The 27,508-nt window shown below is 40.8% G+C and overlaps 2 protein-coding genes and 1 non-coding gene across 3 annotated transcripts; 2 read left to right on the top strand and 1 right to left on the bottom strand.

Moving 5' to 3' along the window:
- The first annotated feature begins 676 nt into the window (after nucleotides 1-676).
- Nucleotides 677-1,619, top strand: BDB00DRAFT_852071 (uncharacterized protein). The gene is made up of 5 exons (XM_053125550.1): nucleotides 677-726; nucleotides 808-941; nucleotides 1,015-1,080; nucleotides 1,102-1,366; nucleotides 1,418-1,619. The coding sequence occupies exons 2-4, from the start codon at nucleotides 894-896 to the stop codon at nucleotides 1,240-1,242; spliced, it is 255 nt and encodes an 84-aa protein (XP_052974008.1). The 5' UTR covers nucleotides 677-726; nucleotides 808-893; the 3' UTR covers nucleotides 1,243-1,366; nucleotides 1,418-1,619.
- A 6,903-nt stretch (nucleotides 1,620-8,522) lies between these two features.
- Nucleotides 8,523-9,638, bottom strand: BDB00DRAFT_942771 (uncharacterized protein; the record flags this gene model as incomplete). The annotated part of the gene is given in 3 exon segments (XM_053129415.1): nucleotides 8,523-8,953; nucleotides 9,027-9,051; nucleotides 9,067-9,638. The coding sequence occupies 3 exon segments, from the start codon at nucleotides 9,577-9,579 to the stop codon at nucleotides 8,523-8,525; spliced, it is 969 nt and encodes a 322-aa protein (XP_052974007.1). The 5' UTR covers nucleotides 9,580-9,638.
- A 6,961-nt stretch (nucleotides 9,639-16,599) lies between these two features.
- Nucleotides 16,600-16,682, top strand: BDB00DRAFT_t112. Its single transcript has one exon. It is a non-coding gene; the product is annotated as a tRNA-Thr (tRNA).
- Nucleotides 16,683-27,508: the final 10,826 nt, after the last annotated feature.

Here is a 27,508-nt window from a genome sequence, read left to right as displayed (position 1 = left end):
AAACATAGATCCTCAAATTCAAGCAATTCTTAACGCTTTCAAGGACAGTAACGATTCAATGCTTGCTCTTGCGCGATCGGTCGGCTCCTTGGCGAGAGAAGTTGATGTCATTGGTAAGGCCCTTGATGATCTCTCAACATCAGCAAACCTCATAGGAGGGGATGTTGAAAGTATCAGAAATGCTGTCCTTTCAGGTCCCTCTGTGGAATCCTCCAGCTCCGAGTCACTAGCATCTCCTTCTGGACTGTTCGACAGCATTGTCTTGAGACGCTCATACAGACGCAAAGTCAACTCACAGACGAAGTTCGTGATGGAGGAGCTCATTGGTCTGTGCCACGACGTTGCTAGGGAGCATCAACTCGATGTCACCTGTATTGACGAGGTTAACATCAGAGACAACATCTGGGGACGCGCCGGGATTATTATTGAGGGCATTCTCAGCAACCCTGATGTCGATCTGCTCCGAACGACCTGGTCAGTGATGCCAGAGACGACCTTGAAGGCGCGGGAAGACTTGGAGAGCATATGCCAAGGATTTACAAGACGTGTTGCTCAGGGCGGCGTCTCCAAAAAGAATAGTAAGTACATACTAGGAGTATTAGCATTTCCGGTATATTTACCTATATATAATGCTTACCTTTGGACATTTATAGTTTTGAGACGCCATAACTCATCAACATCACCAAGCGCTACACAAGAGGAAACATCTGTTTCTTCAGAAGAAAGGTATATATACTCTACCATTGCTAATGTATTTGGCATACTTCATAGCAAGTACATACTCACACATTGGTTGTATTCAAGCAGTGCTCGTCAGCACCAAGAGGTCGCAGCATTGCCATCAACACCAACTATAGACGTCGTTCCACAGCTCATGGTGTCAGAGTCGGAAGATGAAGAAACGGCACAACTGCAAAGTTTGTTGCTGTCTTTACACCAAGGTAAACAATAGATCAACGATTCATATTGCATAGCATGAAACGAGCATCCACGATGCTAACACGATTGAAACAGAGACCACATCGCGCAAACGCGCCTGTTCATGTAATGGCTCTACTGATGACGTATCTGAGAGCACTAGCGGCTCTTGCTTCGGTGCTCGTGGTCCTCGTGGCCCCCGTGCTTGTGGTGGTGGTCCCTGTGCTCGCAGTCGTGGTAGTCGTGCTCGCGGTCATGGTAGTCGTGGTAGTGGTGGCAACTAATCATAGCAGAATGCCAATCACACTTTTGACCTATGAATAAAATACAGTCATCTCCTATCAAATAATTTTTTTCATATATCAGTGGTCGCAATTAATTAAAAATGAACACTTATTTTGCGTGTATACTGCACAATGCAAATATGATTTGTCAAAGTCTAATAATAGAAAGCAAAATTTAATAATAAACATATTTTTATCATCCAATCATGATCAGTTTTTTGCATATATAATATGAAAGAAGGCCAATGGAGAAATGTGAATAGCTGATGAAGTATCCAATGATGCTCCCAAACGGATACAGCTATACGTACAACGACCAATAAGACACAATGTATGTACCCAATCATAAACACAGTTGAACGCATTTCATGCTTCAACCAACCAATAAGACGAATCAGAGAAACCACGCATATTAAGGTATATTAAGGTTTTTTCAGGTTTTTTCAGGTTTTAGGTTTTTTCAGGTTTATTAAGGTATATTAAGGTTTTTTCTTTCCTATAGTGCTGTGGTTCGTAACAGGTATGCTTTTTTTCCTGCTATAGTGCATTCGTGCTATATTCTCAACGCTGTGCTAATATATATATATATATATATAGGCAGGATCAGTCAACGGTATTTATGTTTTTAGCTCTTCCAGCCACGCGTTGTAAAGGAGTTTGTGTTCAAAAAAAGAGGGATGTTTTAGGTAAAGCATAGAAAACATGATATGTAAGCAAGCGTCGAATATGATTGGCAATATACTAATTTCCTCTATTCCCTCTTAGAATCAAAGATAAACGTACCTGTCAATACATCATAGAGACAAAAAAATGTGAGTACTATATATATGCTTATGCTATAATATTAAAAGTGTAGGTAAAACCCTACCCAAAGTTATGGTTGTAATGTGCCGTTAATAAATAGTATATGAATAAAGCTTTTATAATAAGATGTCTCTTCAATACTACATGGATCCTTCATCTCTAAAATACAGAATAATACATATGGAGGGGAATTGTGAATCTCTTATTAATGCAACATCTGATGATAAATGTCAATATGAGACAAAACCTTTGTGCGTTCTGTTAAAGTATCATGAATAAATGAGAATCGCGGACCTAGCATAGTCTATAGTAGAAAGATCACAAAAATAAACAAGCGTCCTCAGTACACAGACTTTGTTAGCTTTTCTACTACTGCTATTAAAAACACGCAATGTCCAACAACAACAGCAACACGCCTATTATTCTCGACCTCGAAAACGAGAGTGTTCCAGAGTGGCTACCGATTGCTACCTATAGCGCGACGATCGAGCGCGCACCTCAAGTGTCTGGTCATTGCTGGGTGAAAAAAGATCACCGAAATGGCAAAGGAATTCCGATCTGTGAAAGCAATGGCAATGAAATCCAACAAGCGAATGACGCGACGATTTCGGGAGAAGTTGTGGAGGAAAACGAAGTAGAAGAAAGTAGAGGTACAATAAATCAACAATAGAATACAAATAAGGAAAAATTAATTATGTACCTGCATTAATCTATCTCACAATATAACATCACTTATAGACATCCACCCTGCCAAAAGAGCTCGTAAAAGAAGAGTGAAATGGTCTGAGCGTTATGTTTGCCATCGTTCTGAAGGCGTCTGTGTGCGCAATGATCGTGTCAAAGGTGGTGCATCAAAGTCGATGCGTATCCGCCAAAGATCAAAGAAGATTGGCTGTCCAGCTCGCTTCAGAGCAGTATGCTATGAAGAGGAGCCAGAAAAGGTGTATTTGTTCTTTGCTGGAGGCCATCCAGATCATACTCCTAGTAGCGACGAAGATGTTAAGTACTTGCCCAGCTCACAAGAAATCGAGAACAAGATCCTTCAAGAATTGCATAAGGGATACAACGTATGTGACGTGCGCTTGTATATGCAGCGTGAATACTGTGCTATTGGTGACAACAGACGTGAAGCATACGTGAACACAGTAGATGTATACAACATTTACTACAAGTATCGTTAAGAGAAATCGCAGAGAAATGATGATGACTTCTCGTTCTTGTCTTTGTGGTTGCAACACCTTGAATCGATCGGATATTTTGTGTGGATCAATGAAAAGATCACTATTGATGAAAACCAGCAACAGCAAGCAGTAAAGTGTCTTACCGAAGATAACTTTACGTTCGGTTTCTTTGCTCCTTGGCAGAAGGATTTGCTCTTGAATGCCAAGTTTATTTCTCTTAATGCCACTCACGATGTCAGCCAGTACTCTGATGGTATTTTATATACCATGATTATTCGCCATCCAGTTGTAGCTCGAGGTGTTTCAGTTGCCTACCTCTTTACCGATACCACTGCCTCTGCTCCCCTTGGTGCCTGGTTCCATCAGCTTGCTTCCCTTGGTGTAAACCCACATCGCATCATTATTGACTGCAGCCTGCCTGAGGATAATGCCATCTGCGCTGTCTGGCCCTCATGTACGATCCAGTTTTGCACCTGGCATGTCATGCGCTCATGGATGAAAAACGTCCGTTCCAAGATCAAGTCGTCGCCTGGTAGAAGCAAGGCCATCGCCATGCAGATTGCCCGTGAGAAGCTACGCGCGTTGATGTACGAACGTAATGTTGATACATTTCAACAACTGCTCCACGAGTTCTTGTCTACTTTTGGTAGATACCAAAAGCCCTTTATTACTTACTTTCAGAAATACTGGGTTACTGGTGAACAAGGCTGTGATCGGTGGGCTGCATGCAAACAACCTGCAGTTTACACGAACATGGAGACAAACAACTATGTTGAGTCGTGGCACAATCAGCTGAAGACAATTTATCTGAAGCGCAAACGTGTCCATCGTCTTGACTTGTTGATGAATATTCTGACGTTCGATGTCGAGTTTGATGTCCAGCAAGAAGTCAAACGTCTGACGTACTGAGTTGGGCGTATGAGCAAGGATGAACGGCATCTTTGTGTGCAGGAAATAGAGGCTGAGACCGTTGATGAACAGCTGTTGTCTGCAATGGTGAATGTCAGTATAGAGGACGAGTTCGTTGTCAGCTCCTTTCAGTTGGATGGCATCACCTATATGGTAAGCAGTATATCTCTTCAATCTTCATCCAGTTTATATCCTCGATGATTACCATAACTCTACAGTACCTGTGGTAAGTATTGACTTCTTTTTATTTCCTGCACTTTTAGGTGAAGGTCGAGGATGGGCAGCTGGTATCTTGCTCGTGCCCTGCTTTTGAACGTTGGCATCGCCCATGCAAGCATATGTTTCTTGTTGAACAGAAGGAGAAGGATGTAAAAGTTCGCCCATGATTAGAAGCATGGCATACTGCATTGCAAACTGCTGCCACCAGCACATCTACCAATCCAAGCCTTCGGCAACAGCAAAATGAACAGCAGGATGTCCAATCCGAAATGGAGCAAGAGCTATCACCAACAGATAGTTTTGCTAAAGCAATCCAACAGCATACAGCAACACTTACTGTCTTGAAACGTAAGTGTGAACGCAGAATGGTTCAAGCACGCAACCACGAACAATTGAGCTTGCTGACCGATCGTTTGCAAAAGCTCACCGAAGAAGCACAAGGCATCAGCAATGAGTTGTCTGATATTGCCGTTGTTCCCCTAAACTCCCGTTTCCGCCATCAAAATGCATAACCGAACTTGTTTCTTTTTTTTCCTTTATTGTATCCCCTTCTCTATAGACTTTATACTTAAATATTAGCCCTTGTTTTACTTTCTTCCACTCTCGTTTCTTCTTTACAGACATATATAGTATGTAATACTCACATCTTTTGGTCCCTATGATGTATTGACAGGTACGTTTATCTTTGATTCTAAGAGGGAATAGAGGAAATTAGTATATTGCCAATCATATTCGACGCTTGCTTACATATCATGTTTTCTATGCTTTACCTAAAACATCCCTCTTTTTTTGAACACAAACTCCTTTAGAACGCGTGGCTGGAAGAGCTAAAAACATAAATACCGTTGACTGATCCTGCCTATATATATATATATATATATATTAGCACAGCGTTGAGAATATAGCACGAATGCACTATAACAAAAAAAAAGCATACCCGTTACGAACCACAGGTACAATATTAGCTGGCCGCCATCGTTCGTGATCGTTCATTCCATCGTGAATTATAACCGTGTGTCAAAATGCCAATGTCCTACGTCAAAATGCACGATGCCTAAGAGCAAGATCTTAAGAGACGGTGGTTAAGCAAAGCTCCTTCACAGTGTATAGCTTTGAAGCTTTTTGTCCCCCTTTTCTCCCCTTTAATCCTTAGATCGTCCCCTGCTTCAAATGTCCATTCCATTACTGCATCTTGTGTTGAGATCTTTAAAGTAGAATCGTCGGTGTGTTTGTATAAAGGAATCGTGCTTTGTCCCACCAGCACTTTGTTGTTGTCTTTTCCCTTCGTCTTTGTTTTTTTTTCAAGTGTCTGCTGTTAAATTGTTCTCCATTCCATTCAATGGCATTTCTAACTTAGCGGCATGCACGTATCTTTAATGATCGTGTATGTCTTGTCTTAATGATTGTGTAGTGATTGTTAATGACCAGTACTTCTTTTTTTTTGCGCTTTGTAATTAGAAGGCGCTGCTCACAGCACTGACGCACAACACGCTGTGACTCTGAAATTTGAGTTTAAATTTTGGGTTTTGGGGGGACTCCCCTCTGTTAAAATGGGGTGGACATAAGGGTTTTGGTTTTTTAATCAACTGGCAAGATGTGGAACACGTCTTCGCTTTTGTTGAGTTTTTGAAGAAGAATGAGACGGATTTTGAGTCGTTCCGGTTGCGAAATCTGCTGGTTTACCACTTAGAAATCCTTCTATATGGCAAGGATGGCATAGTCCCATACACAGGCTCCATTCCAGCACCACGGTCTGCCCGCTTCCGTTCGATTGTAGCTGCACTTTTGTGTATCTGCCTCGCAAAACAAAAATTGTTTACACCTAATTGATATATAGAAGTAAAACCTTATCAGCATCTGTGTCATACACATCTTTGAAATTACATATTCTTTAAATTCTGTTTTGAAAATAAATACCAGGCTTATGGAAGTATACATATTAACAAGTCTTCTTCTATATAAGAAAAAATGTGAATAAGGGTTAGATCTGTAGATAAATGGGAAACAACATACTAGTGAGCAAAACTTTCAGATACAAGGGTAAATACGTACTGAACTGATTATGTCGTTTTTTCTTCTTCATATATTAGTGCGGTGTTGTTAGTAAAAAAAAGCTCATCAGAGAACGTTCATTAGTATCAGTGTTTTCTGCAATATACACTATTTTGTACGGGTTGATTACTGGAGGCAATGCTGCTACAAATTCATTTGGCCAAGGTTAAAGCACGTGTGTGTGCAGAGTTGCTGTCCTTCTATTTCTGCTCATTTGCTGTCTGGTTTACCTAATTTCATCAATTGAATCTAATTTTCTTCCTTTGAATTGACTTGTTGTACTAGATTCATTGAGCTTTCTATTAGTTTTGAAAGTAAAATCTGGTGAGATTAATGTCGTGCACTTGAGAAAAAAATATAAAAGCTGTGGAAGCAGATACAATGTAAAACAAGATGTTTATGGCGAAACATTTGAAAATCTCACCATAAGCACTTTTTTAAATGTTTGTTATGACAACAGGGAAGCTCTATTTTTATAAAGCTGCTTTTTATGAGAGAATTATCATTTAAAAATATATCTAGAAAAGAAAATGCTCCAACCACCATTCCCTCTCCTCTACCTTTTTTGTGTCGCTCATCGACTGTTGAAAAATGATTAACGCTGTGATTTTTTTTAAAGGGCGCAGTCTTCAGCAGAGCATCGTCGTTGTATTGAGTGAATGATGTGTTGCTATATTTAACAGATAGAGCATAATTATTGATGAAAGCATCGTTGTTAGGCTCAGTAGATACTGCATAATGAATTTAGAGGTAGTGTGTAGCAGAGAAGCAGGAAGCATAGGCTAAGTTGAACCCCATGCATCCTGATGTGAGTAATCCTATTGAAAGCATGAAGGGGGCTGCTCCTCACAAGATAGAGGAGGGCTGTAAATTTTTTTATTTATTTTTGGGGGATAAAAATTGGGGGACCAACCTAGCTTCAAATCTTATACTATTCTTATACCAGTCTTATACTAATATCGCTCTTATACTAGTCTTATACTATTCTTATACCAATGGTATAAGATACAGCGTTTTGCGTTTGAAACTATAAAATTTCTAGGGGGTGTAATATAGAGATAAACACCGGTGCGAAATACTGTATTTGATTGGTTAGAGAATAGAAATGATTCGTGATAAACAGACTCTCCCTGGTGAGAAATTAAGGGCGTCTAATAGCTCACTTCCTTTTTTTTCATGGGCGATGGACGCTGTCTAAGAACGCATCAGGCTTATTTTCATAGTATGAATCAATCCTATATTCATCACAGCAAAATTTCATTTAACAGAGGTCTTCCCTCACGGCTAACTTCCTTTTCCCCGTGGGCGACGGAGGGCATTCAACAGCACACTACGCTTGCTTCCCAGACACCAATCCAGCTTTTTCATCCATAACAACAAGACATTCAAATAACAGCGTGACATGTTCCACTAGTACGCAGCCAATTTTTAGAGCTTCAAAATCTATTTTGTGACAAGGCTTTCTGAATCTACAGTGGATCAATTCCTTCCTGTATCTCATTCTTTTTTTTTCGTCCAACAGGTAAACTCGCATTGCTGGCCATACCAGCTGTACTGCCATAGTTCAAGCGTGAAGACTGAAAATTCTAGCAAGTGCATTTTTGCCACAGGTATCTAGACTCTTCAAAGGGCATCATTTTTTACTTGAATATAATATTTATTGCACAGAGAAAAAAAAGTTTGGCATAAGTATAACTAGTGTAGAAGGACAGGTGCATAGTGAAAGAGTGGAATGGAAAAAAATAAGTTGACATAGGTACGACTAGCATGCATGAAGAAAGAAGTGGAAAAGGAGGGCATAAAAAAGGAGTGTAATGGGTACAGAAAAAACATAATAGCATTCCTACTGGATTTGCTCTTTTGCTAAGCAGCGATCGATATATGACTTGGCTTCGCTCACCCAACGAATACATTCTGCAGCTATGATCGTCTCCGCGGCTTCCTTAATACGGCTTGCCAAGCTATCTTCATCCGTCAAAGGCGTTCGTCGTATATGCGATTGGATGGCTTCCCAACATGGACGGCACAGGTCAAGGAACGTAGAATTGTTGGGCATGTAAAGTGGGAAATGGCCTGCATTCCGCACCGCGTTCACAAACGGCCTTTCCCGGAACAAGTGTCTGTCTGCCATGACAACACTGCATCGAAACTCGCCTTAACTGATGGTTTTGAAAACCTCACTGGCAAACTGGATTAAGTGGTCCGGAGCAGTGCCTTTTGCCTTGCCGACCTTCTCCATCTGTCGCTGCTTCCTTTGGGCTTCAGCCACCATTGCCTCTTGGGAAACGGCCAGAACACCCCCTGCAGTGAGGCACAAGAAGATGTTCAAATCGTAGGATTTGGCCTCAGACCTTGTTGTGTGTGCTTCAACGACCAAGGTCTCCGACATAACAACCGCTCCTTCGCTGATGAACATGCAGCCTTCGATGTAGTCTAGACTACGGGACATCAGCTCACCGGCAAACTTGCTACGACTTTCCAGAATATCGCTGGTGGCGGTGTAGGGAGGGACTGGTGGTAGTACAAGCGTGAATGCAACTGTTTGCTGGATTCGCTCCTTGACAGTTTTTTGACTAATTTTTAAACCTTTTAAATTTGTAGTATTAGTATGATAAAACGAGTATTCAAGTCATGTTGCATGTTGTAATAAATAGCTCACCTTCTTGTTGCTGGCCCAGATCATCCTACGCATCCTTGACCTTTACGACGTTCGCATTTTGGTCAGCTACGCTTTTGACGTAGAGATCCACGATTTGCCTTTGTTCGTCGGTGAGGTCGATCTTGCGCGGTCTCTTTATCTGGTTCTTGGCCTTGTAACCTGGAGTCACACTGCTGTCTTCTTTGTGTTGCTTGTACAACTGATGGGCGCGCGAATTACTGATGTTGGTCAATTCGGCTGCTTTTCGCACGGACAACTTCTTATACTCCACCAAACCGATCATCTTTGCCACCTGATGAGGACTATACTTGATCAACGTCCACACGTGCTCAGCCGGTGCAATAGGTTCGAACGTCAAATCGTAGTCGACGCTATTATCGCTGCGTGAGATGTCGTCAACAGCCATAGTGTTTTGGCCATTGCCATTGGTGCGGTCAATATCAATAGCAATATTTTGTGCATCGTCACCAGAGGTCGAGGTGGTAGCACTGGTTTCGCGCAGATAGGTGTTTTTGCTGACTTCGTAGTAGTAGTAGAAAGTGGTAGAGATCATGTTTAATGGAATGGGATGCTGTTGATAGATTGTCTTGGTAAATCAATAAAATCTACTGCGTTTATATATGTTCTGGAAACGTGTTTGCGTATACATCATGAATATTGTGCTCATATAGCGCATCTATCATTGAGATTTACATATTGATAGAGTGTCTGTGCTCTACTGTACAGCTTGATACCACGGTTTTACGTCACAAAGTCTACGATTATAGTAAGCACATTATTCCATGCAAAAAAAAGAATTAAACAAGTTTTGGCATCACAGATATTAAGTGCAGATTTATTAAAAACTAAAATTACGCGGATTGGATAAATGTAAATTTTGAAATCGAACAGAAATAGCTGCATCGCTGTCATGCTCTGGGAGATTTTGTTGTTGTTGGTGCCGATATTGCTGCTCAAGCTCTAAAAGGAACCTGTGCCGTCTGTGCCATGTCTAATGCACCGTGGCTGTGGACACTTTAATGTATTCGGCTATGCTTTTCATTGTGTGCCCAGCCTGATACAAATGTATCATCGTTCCCCTTTCTTCCAAAGAGATTACCCTGCGACGGCGGTGTGGAGTACCCAGGGGCGCTTGTTGCCTTTCTGGTAGGCAGCCTATGTAGTCGAACCTTCGGCGCGCATCCCAATCATCCAGAACACCCGGGTTGTCCCACATATACTCCTCACAGAGCTTTAGGTATCCTTATTAATAAATGCAGTTAATATCACCTGGCTAATTAGAGTAATAACAAAAGTATATATAGCGCTACAATCATACTCTGCATAGTTGGGTCGTTCAATATGCGTTCCATGATACGTTTACTGGTTACTTGACGGTAGGTAATGACGAAGATTATGTTGATGATATATAGCGACAAAGAAATAAGCGTATGGATAATGTAAAACATTTAACGGGCTTGAATGATCAAATTTGCCAGATTTTTATATCGAAATTGCATAAAACACGGCAAGATTTCTTAATGTGAGGTTCCTTAATATATTGCGAGCTGACGATGCGACATCAGAAACAGCGCTAACGTACACTCTGTACTACTAATGAGAAGCTTACAAGAGCATTGTCTGTACGACGATACGTGTGGTTGCGCCTCATACTGTGCATAGGAGAGATCGATGATTTCGTCAAAAGGAAATTGGATAGCAGATAGTATAACAAAAAAATATATAGGTATGTAGTTATGTAAAAATGCTATCTGAAATCATATTAAACTGTATGCAGTAAATACTCGTCGCATGGTCGATCCATCTGTTATGATCGATAAAGAAGTTTTCTGGTTATGTACGTTCTCCTTGAATGGTGGCTACTGTATTGGCATCAGTCGAATATGAAGTTGGTTTTGTTATCCATGATACAGCAGCGAATGTATTGGAGCACTATCTAATTTAATATTATTGAGCTTAAAATAGCTATTAGGTCGGAAAGATACATGCAACCATGGTCTTCTGTTATTATAACATGCTGTCAAAACGAATTGCAGCAGCAAAGCTCCATGTGGTACTCTGGTGTGTGCTACGAAACAAATCAGGGAACTAGATCGTATAGAAAACTCCATGCAGCCCGAAAAACATTGAGCTAATCTAAAAGGGGCTAAATGGAGTAAGAATAGCTATAGAATGAGCGAGCATAACGTTGAATGAATGCAAAAAACACGACGAATGAATAGATATAACGAATAACCATAATAATAGAAGCATACATGATCGATGGAACAAGCATCATAATAGTAGTAAAGCGAACGTAGTAAGCAAAGCAAACAAATAAAACGAACGTGGCAAGCAAATCTAACGAATGAAATGAACGTGGCGAGCAAATCTAACAAATGAAACGAACGTGGCAAGCAAATCTAACAAATGAAACGAACGTGGCAAGCAAATCTAACAAATGAAACGAACGTGGCAAGCAAATCTAACAAATGAAACAAACGTGGCAAGCAAATCTAACAAATGAAACGAACGTGGTGAGCAAATCTAACAAATGAAACGAACATGGCAAGCAAATCTAACGAATGATATGAATGTGGCAAGCGAATCTAACGAATTTAATGATCATGGCAAGCAAGCATTACAAAATGTAACATACACAGGGGGCAAACATAGCTAATGAAACGCAATAGTAAAAGGAGAGAATGAAGCTAACAAATGCAATAAAGTGTTTAGCAAATAATTAAAAAGCGAAATGAACAGAACGAATGCGTGATCCAATATATTAAACGAGTGAGCACATATATCAAAACGAATGCAACAGATAGTCTGTACAGATAGTCTATTTTAGGAAAAGAATGAACTTAACTAACAGATGTATGAACCATTCGTACAGAGCGAATAAATTAATAAAACGAAATCATTGATCCGACAAACATAATGCATAAATGGTGCGCCATACAAAGATTATAACACGCGATTATATGTATACTAGCAGAAAATCTATTATGCAAACGATTCAAATCTCCTTTACAGGAGCAGGACTATCGTTTTGCATGGAGAAATTAACCTTAAAGGGAAACAAAAAAAATGAACAGAACAGAGAGAGAAGAATAAGCTTTTTAAATAGATACACATATCGAAATGAATCGCCATATTGGACGTACTGACATATAAAATTATAGTTCAAATGCACTCTAAGCAAACTACATAATAGCCTACAGTTGCACAGAGCGAACTAGCACAGAAAGACCACATACAAAAAAGGAGAAGTGAACAGTCTACTAGTGACTGACATTTGCCAAAAGAAAGGTATACTGATGACAAGAGAGTAATAAATAGAATCTGCTCAACGAGCATATCGATCGTACATAAATGGTTTCCGAGATGCAATAGCATGCGTGTATCAAATCATGAAAATCTTAAGGTAACAAAAACAGTATGGCATAGACAGTGTATGTAGCAAATATATCACCCCCTTTTTCATACCATCTGAGCACCTCCTTTGATTGATGATCTGTTTATATTTTATGGCTTCCATCTTAATCTTATTTATTATGATGTACATATCTCTATTATCCATAGTTGTAAAAGTCTTCCAGAAATTTTTAGACTCATATTTAACGACCATGTCTGTGTGCATGTAGCACTTGCAGCACAATGCTGCTTGTGCCACCCATGTATATAATTGTGATCAATACCCATATACTATTTATGATTTTCCCTCTATCAAATACGCTGTTGTATTTTTAGATTGAGTGTGTATGTGTTCTAATAGCACTGTAACAAAATATATTCATCCAATTATTCTCATTGTTGCTAGTGGCAACAAATTAAGATAGTGACTATGAAATGATACGAACATGATTCTATTACTGCAGATGAACTACTACATAGAAGTTCAATTTTGCTGCAAGTGACTAGTAGGTGCATACCATATACACATTTCTGGCTTATTTACATGGCCAATGCTATGTTCTTGGCCAAAGTCCCTTGCACTTTTTATAGTTGATATATATAGTCTCTCTTTTTCTCATTTGAGCATACACAACTCTTCACTTCTATCTATTTTTCTAAACCACTCGTTATCGTTAATATTCAGGATCACGACATGCAACAAGAACAACCTGCCACTGTTGCTACTGATTCACAGTTTACTATCACTATGTATCAATATTAACCAGATGGAGATTACTACGTGTGCGACAGCCCAGAAACTGAGGCAGATTCATGTGTTCGTACCGTGTACAGGATGACTGTTGTCCCTAAGGATGGTGACGCAGGTGAAGCTAGTAGTATAGACATTGATGAAGCACCAACACTCGACGACGATATCATCATGACTTCAGAGCCAGTCAACTATACATGGACGCGTTATAAATATTCTGCACGCCAAGTCGGTCAACTCGTCAATCTCCATATCAACCGAGGTGATCTGGCTCGTACAGCTGCTGCAAAGGCTGGTATTGTACAAGCGTCGGCATACAACATCATAAAGGAAGCAGCAAACGACAGAAAGGTGCTCCCTGGATATCTACCAGCAACCGATGTTGAACGAGGAAACAACAAGAAGCTGAACGGCCTACATTCCGCTTTTATCAAAGCCAAGATTGACCAGTGTCCCACTATAGCTGTGAAGGACGTGCATGAAAAACTTAACAGTACTTTAAAAGGTTTGTTAGCAAAATATCAACAGAATGTATAAGTAAACTTGTTGCATAGTCTACATCGCTAAAATTATATTGAAGATCTTACTATTAGTGAAAGTGCTGTATATCGGCATATTACAGAAAAGCTCAAATAATCCTTGAAGCGCACTAAAAGAATACCTGCCGACCGTAATTCCACCAGGGGCCTTGACGAGCGAGCTGCCTTTGTTGCTGACCTAAAGACCCAGGGAATCGCTTATAGTACAAATTGTGTCTTCATTGACGAGTGTGGGTTCTCGAAGGCATACGCACGTCCTTCAGCTTGGTCAAAGATAGGCACTCCAGCAGCTGTTACTGTCCCAGCACTGCGATCCATCAACGTCAGTATTATTGGCGCTATGTCGAGCAAAGGCGTTATATTGCTTTCAAGGCATGCACCACCAGAAGAATACAAGCAAACGATACCAGAGTCATCTCGTAAACGGAAAAGAACGGCCCATGGTACAACACGCGATCATTTTTTGGATCTCATTAACGATTTGGTGGACATTCTGGAGGAGTTGGGCTTTCGAAACATGTGCCTAGTTATGGACAACGCAAGGATCCACAAGTGGGACAAGATCGAAGAAGCAATCGAAAGAGGCGGCCATCGCATAATTTTTGTCCCTACATATTCACCATTTTTAAATCCCATCGAAGAATGCTGGTCAAAGATCAAGGGCCATGTTACAAAAAAACCGCTGACAACTGAAGATGACCTTATTGGACGAATCGAAAAAGCAGCATTTACAGTGACCGAAACCGATTGCCAACACTGGGTCGATCACTCGCAATCCTACTTTCCTGCATGCCTAGCAAAGCAGCCTATTATATAGGTATAACCCTGATTTTAGTTCTCTTCCTTTTACTACTTTTACTGTAATACCAATACATTTCACCCTCTAGATTATATAAAACATGTTTGGAACAGTATAATTATGTCGTTAGAAACGATAGTGTAGCTAGACGTGGACATTGGTTACAGTAAATCACGTTTGTATTATCACTCTTCTGCTGTAGCAAAGTTGATTCTACATATAAATCAGAGATCCTCACTCTCAGACTTCCTATCTTCCTTCCACATAATAAATTCACCGCTCAAAGGTGCTACATACAGCATGCCTGCTTCGGGAAGCTTCGTACTAAAAGTGATTTTAGCTTGCTACAATGTTCGAGTAGGCCATACCAGGGAAAAATGATCTGTCCACCTATTAGAACATTTTGTACAGTGTGCAGTTGTTACAGAGCAATCACTCTCACCAGCTAATGAATAAATTCTATGATGAAATGCATCAGGTCATATACATCGTTTGTGCACTTGCTAAAATTTTCAGTCTTCACGCTTGGACTATGGCAGTACAGCTGGTATGGCCAGCAATGCGAGTTTACCTGTTGGACGAAAAAAAAAGAATGAGATGCAGGAAGGAATTGATCCACTGTAGATTCAGAAAGCCTTGTCACAAAATAGATTTTGAAGCTCTAAAAATTGGCTGCGTACTAGTGGAACATGTCACGCTGTTATTTGAATGTCTTGTTGTTATGGATGAAAAAGCTCGATTGGTGTCTGGGAAGCAAGCGTAGTGTGCTGTTGAATGCCCTCCGTCGCCCACGGGGAAAAGGAAGTTAGCCGTGAGGGAAGACCTCTGTTAAATGAAATTTTGTTGTGATGAATATAGGATTGATTCATACTATGAAAATAAGCCTGATGCGTTCTTAGACAGCGTCCATCGCCCATGAAAAAAAAGGAAGTGAGCTATTAGACGCCCTTAATTTCTCACCAGGGAGAGTCTGTTTATCACGAATCATTTCTACTCTCCAACCAATCAAATACAGTATTTCGCACCAGTGTTCATCTCTATATTACACCCCCTAGAAATTTTATGGTTTCAGACACAAAACGCTGTATAAAAGGAATGGGTCTTAACCGCGCGCAATACTCGACAGACGTGACACGTGTGGTGTTTGGAAAAGGACAAAAGGTAGTATATAAAAAGGGGAAAAGGTAGAAAGGGTTCAGAAGAATAGGGTTGATATGCGGTAAAATACAAATAGACAGAATTCAGAAAATAAAAAGGAATCAGGGGTATGATGAACGCGAAATACTAATACACAGATACACGATTACAATAACGGCAAGTTCCACTTCCGATGTCAATTGTCAATCCACGAATATATGTCTGAAAACGCTTAATCTCTATTTTATTATGGGGTTAATCCCCTTTTATACACCTTGTCGACTGGGCGCGCTCGGCCGAGAACGACGCCAGATACAGAGGACAACGATCTCTATTGGGTAGTTTGGACGGAGTAGAAGACGGAAAAATAGGGAAATGAATATAGCAATGTCTATACGACGGATAGAAACATAAGAGAGGGAGTACGACGGAAAATAAGAGGGGCCATGAAATTACAGGGTCATGGTAACAAGGTGAGGGTAACGAGGGAAAATGACAACGGAGAATAATATAAACTACGCAGGGCAGGTAGCATGAGTACGTGAGAGAGTATAATATGGAAAGTAAGGACGGATAGAAATATAGGGGACGGGCCCCGTTAAAAGAAGCATAAAGAAGAAATAATATTCGGCGCCTATGGCCGGCACGATTTAGAGTTGAAGGAATGTAAAATGACGCGAGAGGAAATGACAGAATTATTTACAGAAAAAGAGCTAAGGGAAATAAGAAAAATAAAGGGAACTGACAGAAAGGGAAAAAGAAGTATGATAATCCCCGGATGGGGGGTGCGAGAAGAATTGTGGGGAGTTGGGGGGGGAACCTGTGGATCGCATGACCATCGCCGGCAGAAAGATCCGCCACCGAAATCGTCCATGATTGGCCGAAGCCAGAATTCGTTCGTCAGAAATGAATGAGGCCGGAAAGCTTCACACACTTCGTGTCAGACGTCTCGCCTCTTTAGCTCAGCTGGCAGAGCGTTGCTCTCGTATTGCGGGTCAAAGCAAAGGTCGTGTGTTCGATTCACATAGGAGGCAAACGTGTCATGTTTTGAAATGTTGTCACAAAGTCTTTTTGGTGGATAGGTACCGTAGCCAATAGAAAGAGAGATCACAAAAGAGTAATAGTAGGGCTCAGGTAGTATGTATGGGTCTAAGAAATTAAATTGATTTTTTTAGAAAAGTTCCCTAAAGGGGAACTTTTTAGAAAAAGAAAAAAAGAAGTAATTTGTATATAGCATAAATCAATTGTTTATTATAGGAAGAAGATTGTATTGGATAAAAGTATGATAGCAGACATACTATATGCCAGATAACAATAAAAGAAGGGTGTTGAGAGAGGAGCTTATTTTCTATACTTTAAGAGGACGTTTCAAAGATATTTAATCTCTAAATTATCACCGACACTAGATCTAGTGTTTGAGCCAATTTGGCACTAGATCTAGTGCCGTGTTTAACCTTTTAGTCTCGCCCAATAAAATTGCGCATGACATCAGCAAAACGCAAAAAGACAGTAAAGCATCATAAAAATTATTCTGCAGTAGAAAAATAATATCTACTTAGTACATTCATTCCCAATTCGAGTCAGAAGATCATGCCTAAAGACATTTCACATCACGCTCCAGGATCATTCGTGTCCTTCTTACCAAGAGCGCTTCAGACGACCAGGGATGCCATAGCGTTAAGAACGACAAAGACAAACAAGGAATGCTTGTATGGAACGATCTCCTCGGTTGAAACCATTGGTAACTCGGTAGTGCTCGGCATCCGCATTGTTGGTTTTGAGGGGTCAATCTACAAGATCAAGGCAGGCAATATCAAATGCGAAAAAAACCTGTCTGGGGAGGATGAAAGTCCTACTGGTATTGTTTCTAGGATGCAAACAGGAGATACGAGTGCCCTTGTGGATTTCGGTATTGACTATGAGTCGGCAAGTGATGAATCCAGTGACAAAGGAGAATTGGTTGAAGAGCACTTGCAGGAAGGGGACATTGAAGAAGAAGAAGAAATTTGGATCAGTGAACGTGTAACGATCGACAGGCGTTCTACAAGGCCGTCATACAAGGAAGCTGCCATTTTGAATGTGGCCAATTCCATCTTTGAGACGCCTCTTACTTTCTTTAAGAGGTTCCTCCTAATGATGTATATCACGACATATTGCATTCCTACTATCAATGCCCAAGCCGCTGCCATAGATGTCCCAAACTGGCGCGAACTTACCCCCACTGAGTACTTCCTTTGGATTGGACTTTGGAGTATTATGGCATGGCTCCCCTGCAGTGACAGAGGCTTTTATTGGAGAACACATCCAACGATATTGGTTCCTTCTCCCCTTAACTTTGGACGATGGATGTCAAGACGCCGATTTGACGCCATTCTTGCAGCTCATATACTAGAGCATCCAAATATTATGCAATCAAGATGAGCCGAAGATCCTTTGATTCCTATTCGTGCATTTGTTGACGAGTACAATGCAAATCTGGTTGATGCCTTGGAACCTGGAAGCATGTTGACAATTGATGAGAGTATGAACCAATAGGTTGGAAAGGTTTCGCGAATCCCAATGTCAAGGAGATCATTTCCAAACCCCATCCTGTTGGTCAAGAATTTAAAACACTTGCTGATGCAACGACCAACATCATTATTCGTCTCGATATCAGCGAGAAAACATTTCAGTAGAAAAAGTTTGGTGATCAAGGTACTGTCATCTCCACCGTTTTGTGCCTCTCCGAACCTTGGTTTGCGACTAGAAGAACAGTTCTTGCTGATTCCTGGTTTGGAACTCCTGCATGTGCCACTGTTCTTTATCAGCATGGGCTCTACAGCATTATGGCAATGAAGAAGAGAGCACACTGGCCGCGCAATGTACCTCGTGATTTGCTGTCTCAACTTGGGGAGGAAGCTGGATCTTCAATTTCGCTGGTTGGAACCATCGATGAGGTCCTTATGGCCATCTGTATTCTTCGTGACAGAATACCGCAGTGCGTCATCAGCACTTGCAGCACAACAACACTGGGCTCAGAGGTGACTCATGTCATGAAGCGGGGAAACCAAAGCTATCTTGCGACCTTCCATCGTCCAACTGTTTTTGACGACTACAATGCTGGAAAAGGCGCAGTAGATATCAATAACAACAACCGCGATAACATGACATCATACCATGATATTATTCGCACACGTTCCTAGGAGATCCGAGCCTTTTCTTTCTTTTTGGCTTTAGCAGAAGCAAATGCTTTTCTTGTATGGCGATCATTCGGACCACCAGAGAAAAGAAACATTACTCACTTCGCATTTCGAGAGCAGCTCTGTACTAAGATGATATTCGAATATCGATTAAGTGTAAAAATGGCAACGGAAACCGAAGAACAACAGCAGCAGGACCAAGAGAATGAGATACGTGATCTGTTATCCATTGGCCAACGCGTTGTCAAGGCAACTGGCAAAAAGTATTCTCGCCAGTGGATTTGCTATATCTGCAAAGCAAAAAGCACGTTGTACTGCAGCTGCACTCCGACAAAGGGTCTATGCAAAGGTAGTTGTTATAGAATTCACCTACAAGCAAAACAAACACAACATCAATGATAAAACTTATATAGAATAATTTTAATTGTGCCATTCTACTATTGTATCATCTTTTTTCACCTCTTTTCTTTTGTTTTGAAGAATATAAACAGTCCCGAAGTAGACACTAGATCTAGTGTCTAAAATTACCACCTGTTACCGACCGAATTGAAAGATGTATAACAAAGCAAACAATACGTTCTGAAACATATCCAATGACATGTAGGTATATCATGGCCCTATGCTGTATATATTGAAATATGAGGAAAAAATAGCGAAAACTGCAACTGCTATAAACACTCAAAGGAGACACTAGATCTAGTGTTCGGGGTGCAAAGATACTCATTAATGATAGCAATATGGTGTTAAAGTGATATAAAATATATAGAGCTAATCATCGATATGTTGAATAGTATTGTGAGCCACTGGTTTTGCTATAGTAGCTCGGTTTATGACACTGTGTACACATATGCTGGCAATTTTGAGCACCTTTGGTTTTACCATTGCAGTCTGATCGGTTACATGTTTTGCATGTTTTTTTGTGCCACTTACGCAGCCCACTAAGTATATTGGTGCTGGCAGAGGAGTTGCTACTTGTTATGTTTTTCAGCATTATTGGTTGTATATTATGATGAATACTACTTAGATTTCGTTGTTGATGTTGAAAGAAAATATGTGTTTGATACTGTGATTGATACGGATTTAAACTTGGATGCTGCACAAAAGTATACTGTGGTAGAGGTTGTTGCTATTGTTGGAAGTTGGTTAAATGTATTTGCTGCTGTTGTTGCTGGTATGTGAATAATAGCTGCTGCTGTTGAGGTATAAAGTTGCCCTAGGTTTGTGTGTGATATAGTATCAGATGATTTGGCTGTTGTGCTAGGATAGGAGGGAGTTGTGGTCGGATGCTAGTGTTAGATATTGGGCGCATTGAAAGGGAGCTAGGTGAAGTAGTTTGAATGACTTCGCCTGATGCATTCTGTGACTGGAAGTGCTGAGTGTGGGATGACTTAGGTAGATATGGTTGTTGTTGCTATGTAGATGAAGCTGCTCTTTTTCTCGATGAGGAGTTGAATGTTTTGTGCATTTCATCCAGTTCTTCTATGTTGTTTTTAATTGTTTTATTGGTATTATCATTTTCTTTGGTAAGGTTATGTCAGCTTTGTAAATGCTTTGGTGCTTTATAAAATATTTCTGTTCCATTGATATGCTGTGACCAAATCTTTGTAAACCTGACATAATCGTCAGATTTGGATTTATGATGCGAGAAATGCTTTTCTAAAAGATCTGTGAATAAGACTTTCTCGGATGGTATATGAACTGGCACCAAAGCGTGCACTGCTTTTTGGTATGCAGCGATAAACTTATATTGTGCTCGTGGTGTTTGCAGCGTGGAACTATTGATGATAATAAGTGTGCAAATCTCGAAAGATGATGTTTCACGTTGGATGTGAGATTGCTCTTGTATCCCAAAATTCGCCATCATATCAGTTGTAGGGGTCGTCATTAATGGATTCGAAACAGATCGAGCGATTCCGAATCCATTTCGTATAAAACAGATCAGCTCTTTTGCAATCCGGAATGGATCCGGATTGTAAATATGGGATCCGAATCCGTTTCGTATAAAACTGTATCAAATCCGAAATCTGAGTATAGAGTTAAGTTTTGAATACAAATTACTGAAAAGTAAGCTTTAGATGGTACAAGGTGGCATTTATTAATTTTAGCAGTAGTAAACATCAGAAAAAAAGAAGAGGATAGGGAAGAAGAAAAAGCAACCAGGGCATAGCTACTGGAAGGAAGTAATAAAGAAGTCGAACGATCAATGAGGCAATGGCACTAGCTGGGCTTTGAAATAATGAAAAAAAGGGAGGGAAATGGAAGTGGAATTTTTTTTGTAGGTAACCGTGGGTCAAGGGAAAGGGAAGTAAAAAAGGGAGGGTGAGTGCGAAGAATTGTAGAACCGCTGTTTGTTTTCTCTAACACAACGTGGAAACGGCGAACAGTAACTCCTTCTTAATCTTTACCAAAATACTTGGACCACGAGTCGAGCAGCACACTTGCTTCCAGTTTGCTATACCCAAGCCGATTCCGTTCACTTGGGATGTATTGCTTGGCATGGGAGAAAAGCCGTTCAGATCCTGTTGATGAGGCTGGAATCGCCAAGTATCGGCGTGCCATTTGCCTCAACTCTTGGCCACTGTTCACGTCCCTCCGTCAGAACTCCAAAACGATCGAAGTATACTCACCGTCGGACTCGTCGATTACTGTATCCGTGGAAACATATCTTTCCAGCTGGTCCGTGTTCGATCTCCTCTTCTTGATCAACGCATCCGGGTTTGATGGGGAAGGTTCTTGCGTTCTTGATGGCTTATATGTTTGCCATGTCTTCTGCACCATCTCAATAGCCTCCTCGCGATACTCTCCCCAGTTCTCGTCTTCCCACCATTCGTATTTTAATCGAGGGTCCATGGCAGTAGCAACGGCAAAAGAGTGGCCTTGAGCCTTGCAGTAGTACCCTTTGAGCTTTTCCTAACCGCATTGTGTTGCGTGCACCAGCTCAGGCCACGTCTAACATATAAAGAAGTAGTCGTGTAAGTATGTGATAAATAGTGTTTGATGGAAATACGCATATATAGAGTTATAACCTACATCCTCCCATTTATCCATGTATAGTTCGAGCTTTTCAAGCAAACAGTTGTAAGCAAGAATGACCAGGTTCATAGTTGCGTAGCTAGCGCCAGACAGCAATGGGGTCATTCGGGCGAACTCATGGAGTAACTCGGCCACCTTCTCCAGACATGTCTATTCGTCATATGTCAAGAAGTATCCTTGAAGGGCCTCGAGATTCCGGCACGTCGTATTGTATGCACGCTTGACTGTAAGAGCTCTTCGGAGCATGGCATATGTGCAATTCCAACTAGTGCGAACGTCCAATACCAGCTCACAGCGATCTTCAATCTCGTCCTGATCTACGGCTTCGTCGTTATCGTCAGTAGTTGGATGTTGGTAGGCAACGACCTTGAACGAGCTATGATAATGATCCAGTCTTTGTTGAGACGCTCTGATGGCAACAATCCCTTTGCGAAGCTTACGCAACGTTTTGCCTAAGGTAAATTAAGTTTAATTACTATACACATGTTGATGGGTGGATATTGCTTTTTTTTGCTTATTTACCTGCATTGATGGTTGTAGTTATTTCTTAGTTGTTACTGTCCAAGGCTTGCTCTGCATTGTCGTACGCTTCCGCTTCTAAACCTTTGTGGAGGACTGCTTGCACCGCCAAATTGATTATATGCGTGATGCAGGGGATACGATTCTCTTCGGCATCAAAGACATCGCGTCCAACAGCAAGTTCAATCTCTGTAGCCATTGTCGTCATATTGGATGCATTGTCGGTAGTCAGAAAGAACGGCTTGGACACGAGGTTCCAATCGTTCAAAACTTTCAGGAACGCCCCCGCCATGTTGGCACCAGTGTGAGGGCCGGAGAGAAGCTGGAGACCTAAGGCAATGGATTGTTGGTTCCAGTCGTCATCGATCCAGTGGGCAGTGATACCAAGAAACGGAACCTTCCATTCACTTGTCCAAGCATCGACAGTGTATAAGAGGCACGGCTGAGCTTGCAGGATGACATCAATACGGCTTCGCTGAACCTGGTACATGGTAAGCAAATCATGGCAGGCAGTACTGTCGCTTGGAAGTTTGACGTGGGTGAGACTTGGGGCTGAGTGCACGAGGTTTAACAATCGCTGGAAGTAGGGGTTTTTGACAATCATGAATGGCAATGCAGCAGACACAATGAACAAACACAGCACCCTGCGGAAGACCTCTGGATCAAACTGTTGGAAACGCGGCATGGTGCTGCCTCCCAAGTAAGTGTGGAGTGTATTATCTTTTGGTGGTGCATCGACGGGTGTGTCCTTAGTGATACCGTGCTTCAAGAAATGTTTTATAAGACCGGTGGTTGCTCCTTATGGATCCTTGTACTTTTTATTGCAGAACGTGTCTCCTATGGGATAGCGGCAGTAGTAGTAGGTGATATTCTGGGCGTCGTTTACACCCTCGAACCATTTGTACAGCCAGCTCTTGCGTGCTTTAACCCCTTTTCCTTTCGGCTGGTGTTGCAGGGAGGTCAATGCATCGGTTTCGCCGTCACTGGTGTTGTCAATTGCCTCATTGTCATGGTCGGTGGATATAGCAGAAAACTGGCGGGCTGTGGAAGGCGAGCTACCCATATGGTCAGGCATTGACGAATCCTATTAAAAGTCAAATAAATGTGTTGGATCAGGTAAGTGAGGATATACTGATATTCTTATAGAATAAAGGGTCAACTTACTTCATCAGACCAGTCATTATCGAGAGCAGAGGAGTTTCGTTTACCAGGGATGGAAAAAGAAGACGGATTCATGGTGGAAGGTTAGAGTAGCTATACCAAGGTATGTAATTAGTGAATAAACAGGTATGTGATTACCGGTATGAAATAGAGAACTAGCTATATGTGAGGAATATTAGGAATGCCTACCGTTATCTGGAACAATATTAAATAGAATTGTATGTCTTCAAACAACTTTTTTTTTCGCCCCTTTTATATCTTTAATGTCTTGCTCTTTTTTTACTTCTATTAAAAACTACATCGTTCACGGATATCCATGTGATTTCAAATCTTGGTGGCAATCATGACCTAGTTCGTAAAGGCAGATATCATCCTTCGGAAAATGTCGCCATGAAGACAATCATCAAAATTAAGATGACAGTTTCCTAAAACGTCAGATCGCTGCTATCGGTGCTTGCTGGGTTGCGGTCTTTTCGTCCTTTCTCTGCTCAGCATGACAGAGCTTAGCACTAAATGACGGAAGAACGAGCTACTTCTGGATCTAAAGCATAGATGAAAGCTTTTACAGATCCTCCCTAACCGGATGTATTGTGGTAAATCGAAATAAACAAAGACAAATAAGTCGTTTGAGAATGGATTATATTCAAAAGATTGAACAAAGTACAATATCAGCTATAGAAACTATCTTCTTTTATATCTAACTTTCAAACATTGTTTGAGAACTCGGTCTTAACGGAGAAATAGATCTGAAGGTGGAAAGCTTATCAACTTCTTTGTCAGCAAGGACCTTACTGGTGCTTTGCTGTAAGAACGAATAAAAAACTTTTATGATGGTTTGAGATGTGTTCTTGGACGGTTGTTTCATACTTGGTTTCTTTACTGAGTTATATGAAGGATTCAAATTTCAATCCAGCTAGGTACATGTGCGCAACCGTGTCCCTTATTGGATCCCGGTGCGGTAAAGAGAAACCTTCTATCAAGACATCTGTCTGTACCGGATCTTAGTTTACCACATCATCCCCTTCCAGGTTGCACTCAGGGGCTGCTTTTGCCTGGTATATTGTATTATGGGAGATATTTGTAATTGTGGTATTAGGTAGGATATATTCAGTAGGTGTAATACCTATATAAATTTACTTATTTTTGTACCCGAACAGATTTGTGCTTGACAAAACGTGTCTTTTCACCACTGTGGTTTCTTTTAAGAGACTGTGTGGTTTTGCTGTTATTTTTGTGTTGGATTTGTTTTTGTGCCTGTTTTTGCTTAGGTTGTTCTCTAAGCCGTTTCCAATAATTGTTTATTGTGGCACGTTGGGTGAATGCTTCATTAAATTCCCAAGTATCTTCATCTGGTTTGTAACCCTTCCAGCGTACTTTATACTCATATGTGCCGGGTGCCGTCTCTCTATGAGCCACTATAGACTCCACCTCAAATAGTTCATCACAAGGTATAATTTCATCTTGAGAAATTAATTTTAGCTGTGATGGTGCATATTCGCGTGCCATCACCTCGTTTTGTTCATTCTTAATTATGTATGCGCCACCTCTGTTGCGTCTTACTACTGTGTATGGACCTTCATATTCTAGGTCTAGTTTTCCTGCCTTTTCTCTCACTTTAATCATTACATGACTGTTAGGTGGAAATTCTATTAAGTGATGCTTTTTATCGAACTTGTTTTGCTGTGCCTTATTAAGAGCTTGTACGCGTTCGCTTATTGCAGGAAAAACTATATTCTCCATATTGCTAATGCGTTCCATGAGCATTTTTTCTGATGCAGGTGTTAATTGACCATCTTTTGTATAGTCATCGAAACCATTCAACTTTCGTGCAAACATTAATGTGTATGGAGCGGATCCATGTCTTTTTACTATTTTTGCATTTGTTGCAAGCTGTACACTAGGAACAAATAAGTCCCAATCCTTTACTGCTCCTCTAATGCTCTTTTTCAATGCATTAACTGTTGTGGAGACCCAACGCTCAGAAACTCCGTTTCCACGCGGGTGATATAGTGTACTAAGTCTATGATCCAGCATAGTGACTGTTGTTAGCTTCTTTATGATGGAATTGACGAATTCGGTTCCATTATCTGATTGTAAGTAACAGGGAAAACCGAAATCACAAAACACTTCAACTAACTTTTTCGCAATGGTATCAGATTACTTATTTGGTATGGGGCGTAAAATGCAAAAGCGTGTGCAAACATCTACCATAACCGTTAGATAATTATTACCAGCGAAAGTTGTTTTGAATAGTCCTGCTAGGTCTATGGCCCAATGATCACATGGTAAATATGCATGTATGGGACGTAGAGGATGATATCCTGCTTTTGTAATATTAAACTTTTGACACTCAGGGCATTTCTTTACGATCAATGCTGCATCTTAATAATTAGTGTTCCAATGTATACCGTCACTGTGCAGGGCTTTTACTATTGCCTCTGCTCTGAAGTGTCCGAATACATGTGTTTTTCCAATAGATTTGTTCTTTCTTCAATTGGCGGTTCTAACATATCTTTGTATGGTGATTCTCTGTTGGTTAAAACCTTTTGAGCTGTTGTTTTATTAAGCATTCTTTTTAACGTATAGTTCGGTTTCTGTTGTGCTTTGTAATCAGTTCTAGCAGCTGCAGCTCTAGTTACTGCTCTTTGTAATATTGTTGCTGGTTTAGATTGTTCTAAGCTTAGCTGATCCTCATCACCCCCTTCCGGCTCTTTATCTATTGGAAAAAGGCGTGACAACTGGTTAGGTAAGATGTTGGCTAAACCAGGTAGATGTACAATATCGAAGTGTGTCAAACCAACCAATCATCATTGCATTGGCTATTTTTTGTGTATGCAAAAAAGTGAGGGCGCGATGGTCTGTTAATAGGGTAAATTTGGAACCCCTGATCCATTTATGCCATCGTCGTAAAGCTACAATGCAAGCTAGCAGTTCTCTGCGTGTTATGCTATAATTCCTTTCTGATTTAGAAAGTGCTCGTGTAGCAAACCCAATATGACGAGTTTTGCCATCAGTTATTTGATATAAAGCACTGCCAATGCCCACATTGGAAGCATCAGTGGCTAGATAAAATGGCTGGCTCATGTCTGGATAACGTAAAATGGGTGCTTGTAAAAGTATTTTGCGTAAGGTATCAAACGCATTTTGATGCTTATTATTCCATAGACGTACAATGGATCCAGTATTACGAAGTGCATCCAAAGGTGTAGTTATGTGTGATATATTAGGGATATGGTCCCAAAATAATTCACAACACCTAGAAACCGTTGTATATCTTTGCCCGTTCTAGGTATAGGCCATTCGTGCATGTTTGATACTTTGCGTGTGTCTAGTGTAACACCTTGATCAGAAACGCAAAATCCCAAAAGATATACAGATCTTTGAGCAAAATGGCATTTGTCGGGGTTTAAGATGAGATTGACCTTAGTCAATGCTTCAATAGCTTGTGCCACATGTTCGCAATGCTCTTCCAAGCTCTTGGAGAAGACAACAACATCATCCACAAAGCAGTTCACGTGCTCTTGCTGCTGGCTATACACCAGATGCATCACGCGCTGGTATTTATTGCTCAAGGGCTTTAATCCGAACGGAGCTCCGGCAAAAGACCATTGCCGGTTTTGGAAAGTAAAAGAAGTCTTATGATAATCATCAGGATGTATCTGAAATCGGTGAAATGCATTTTTCAAATCAAGCGTTGTAAATACAGTTGCTCCTTTCATTTTATGAAATATATCTTGGATGAGAGGTAGAGGATAACGATCATCCGGTAGTAGCTTATTGATATGCCTTGGATTTAAGCAAGGTCGCTTGCTAGTATATTTGCCATTGGCATCCTTTTTTGGAGCTAAAGTTAAAGGACTATTCCATGCAGTATTTACCGGTGCTGGCTCAATAGTGCCATCTTCTGCCCACTTTCGAATTTGCTCTTCTATTATTTTTTCTGAAGCCACAGGTAGATCATATTATCT

Source organism: Zychaea mexicana, assembly GCF_025766255.1.
Source record: "Zychaea mexicana strain RSA 1403 chromosome Unknown BDB00scaffold_127, whole genome shotgun sequence".
NCBI lineage: Eukaryota > Fungi > Mucoromycota > Mucoromycetes > Mucorales > Lichtheimiaceae > Zychaea > Zychaea mexicana.
This window is presented reverse-complemented; position numbering and strand designations above follow the sequence as displayed.

Bases quoted from the DNA above. Each gene is read 5' to 3' on its own strand.
- BDB00DRAFT_852071 (XM_053125550.1), top strand. From the start codon at position 894: ATGAAGAAACGGCACAACTGCAAAGTTTGTTGCTGTCTTTACACCAAG. The intron at 942-1,014 runs GTAAACAATAGA...CGATTGAAACAG, and splicing joins GTTGCTGTCTTTACACCAAG to AGACCACATCGCGCAAACGC.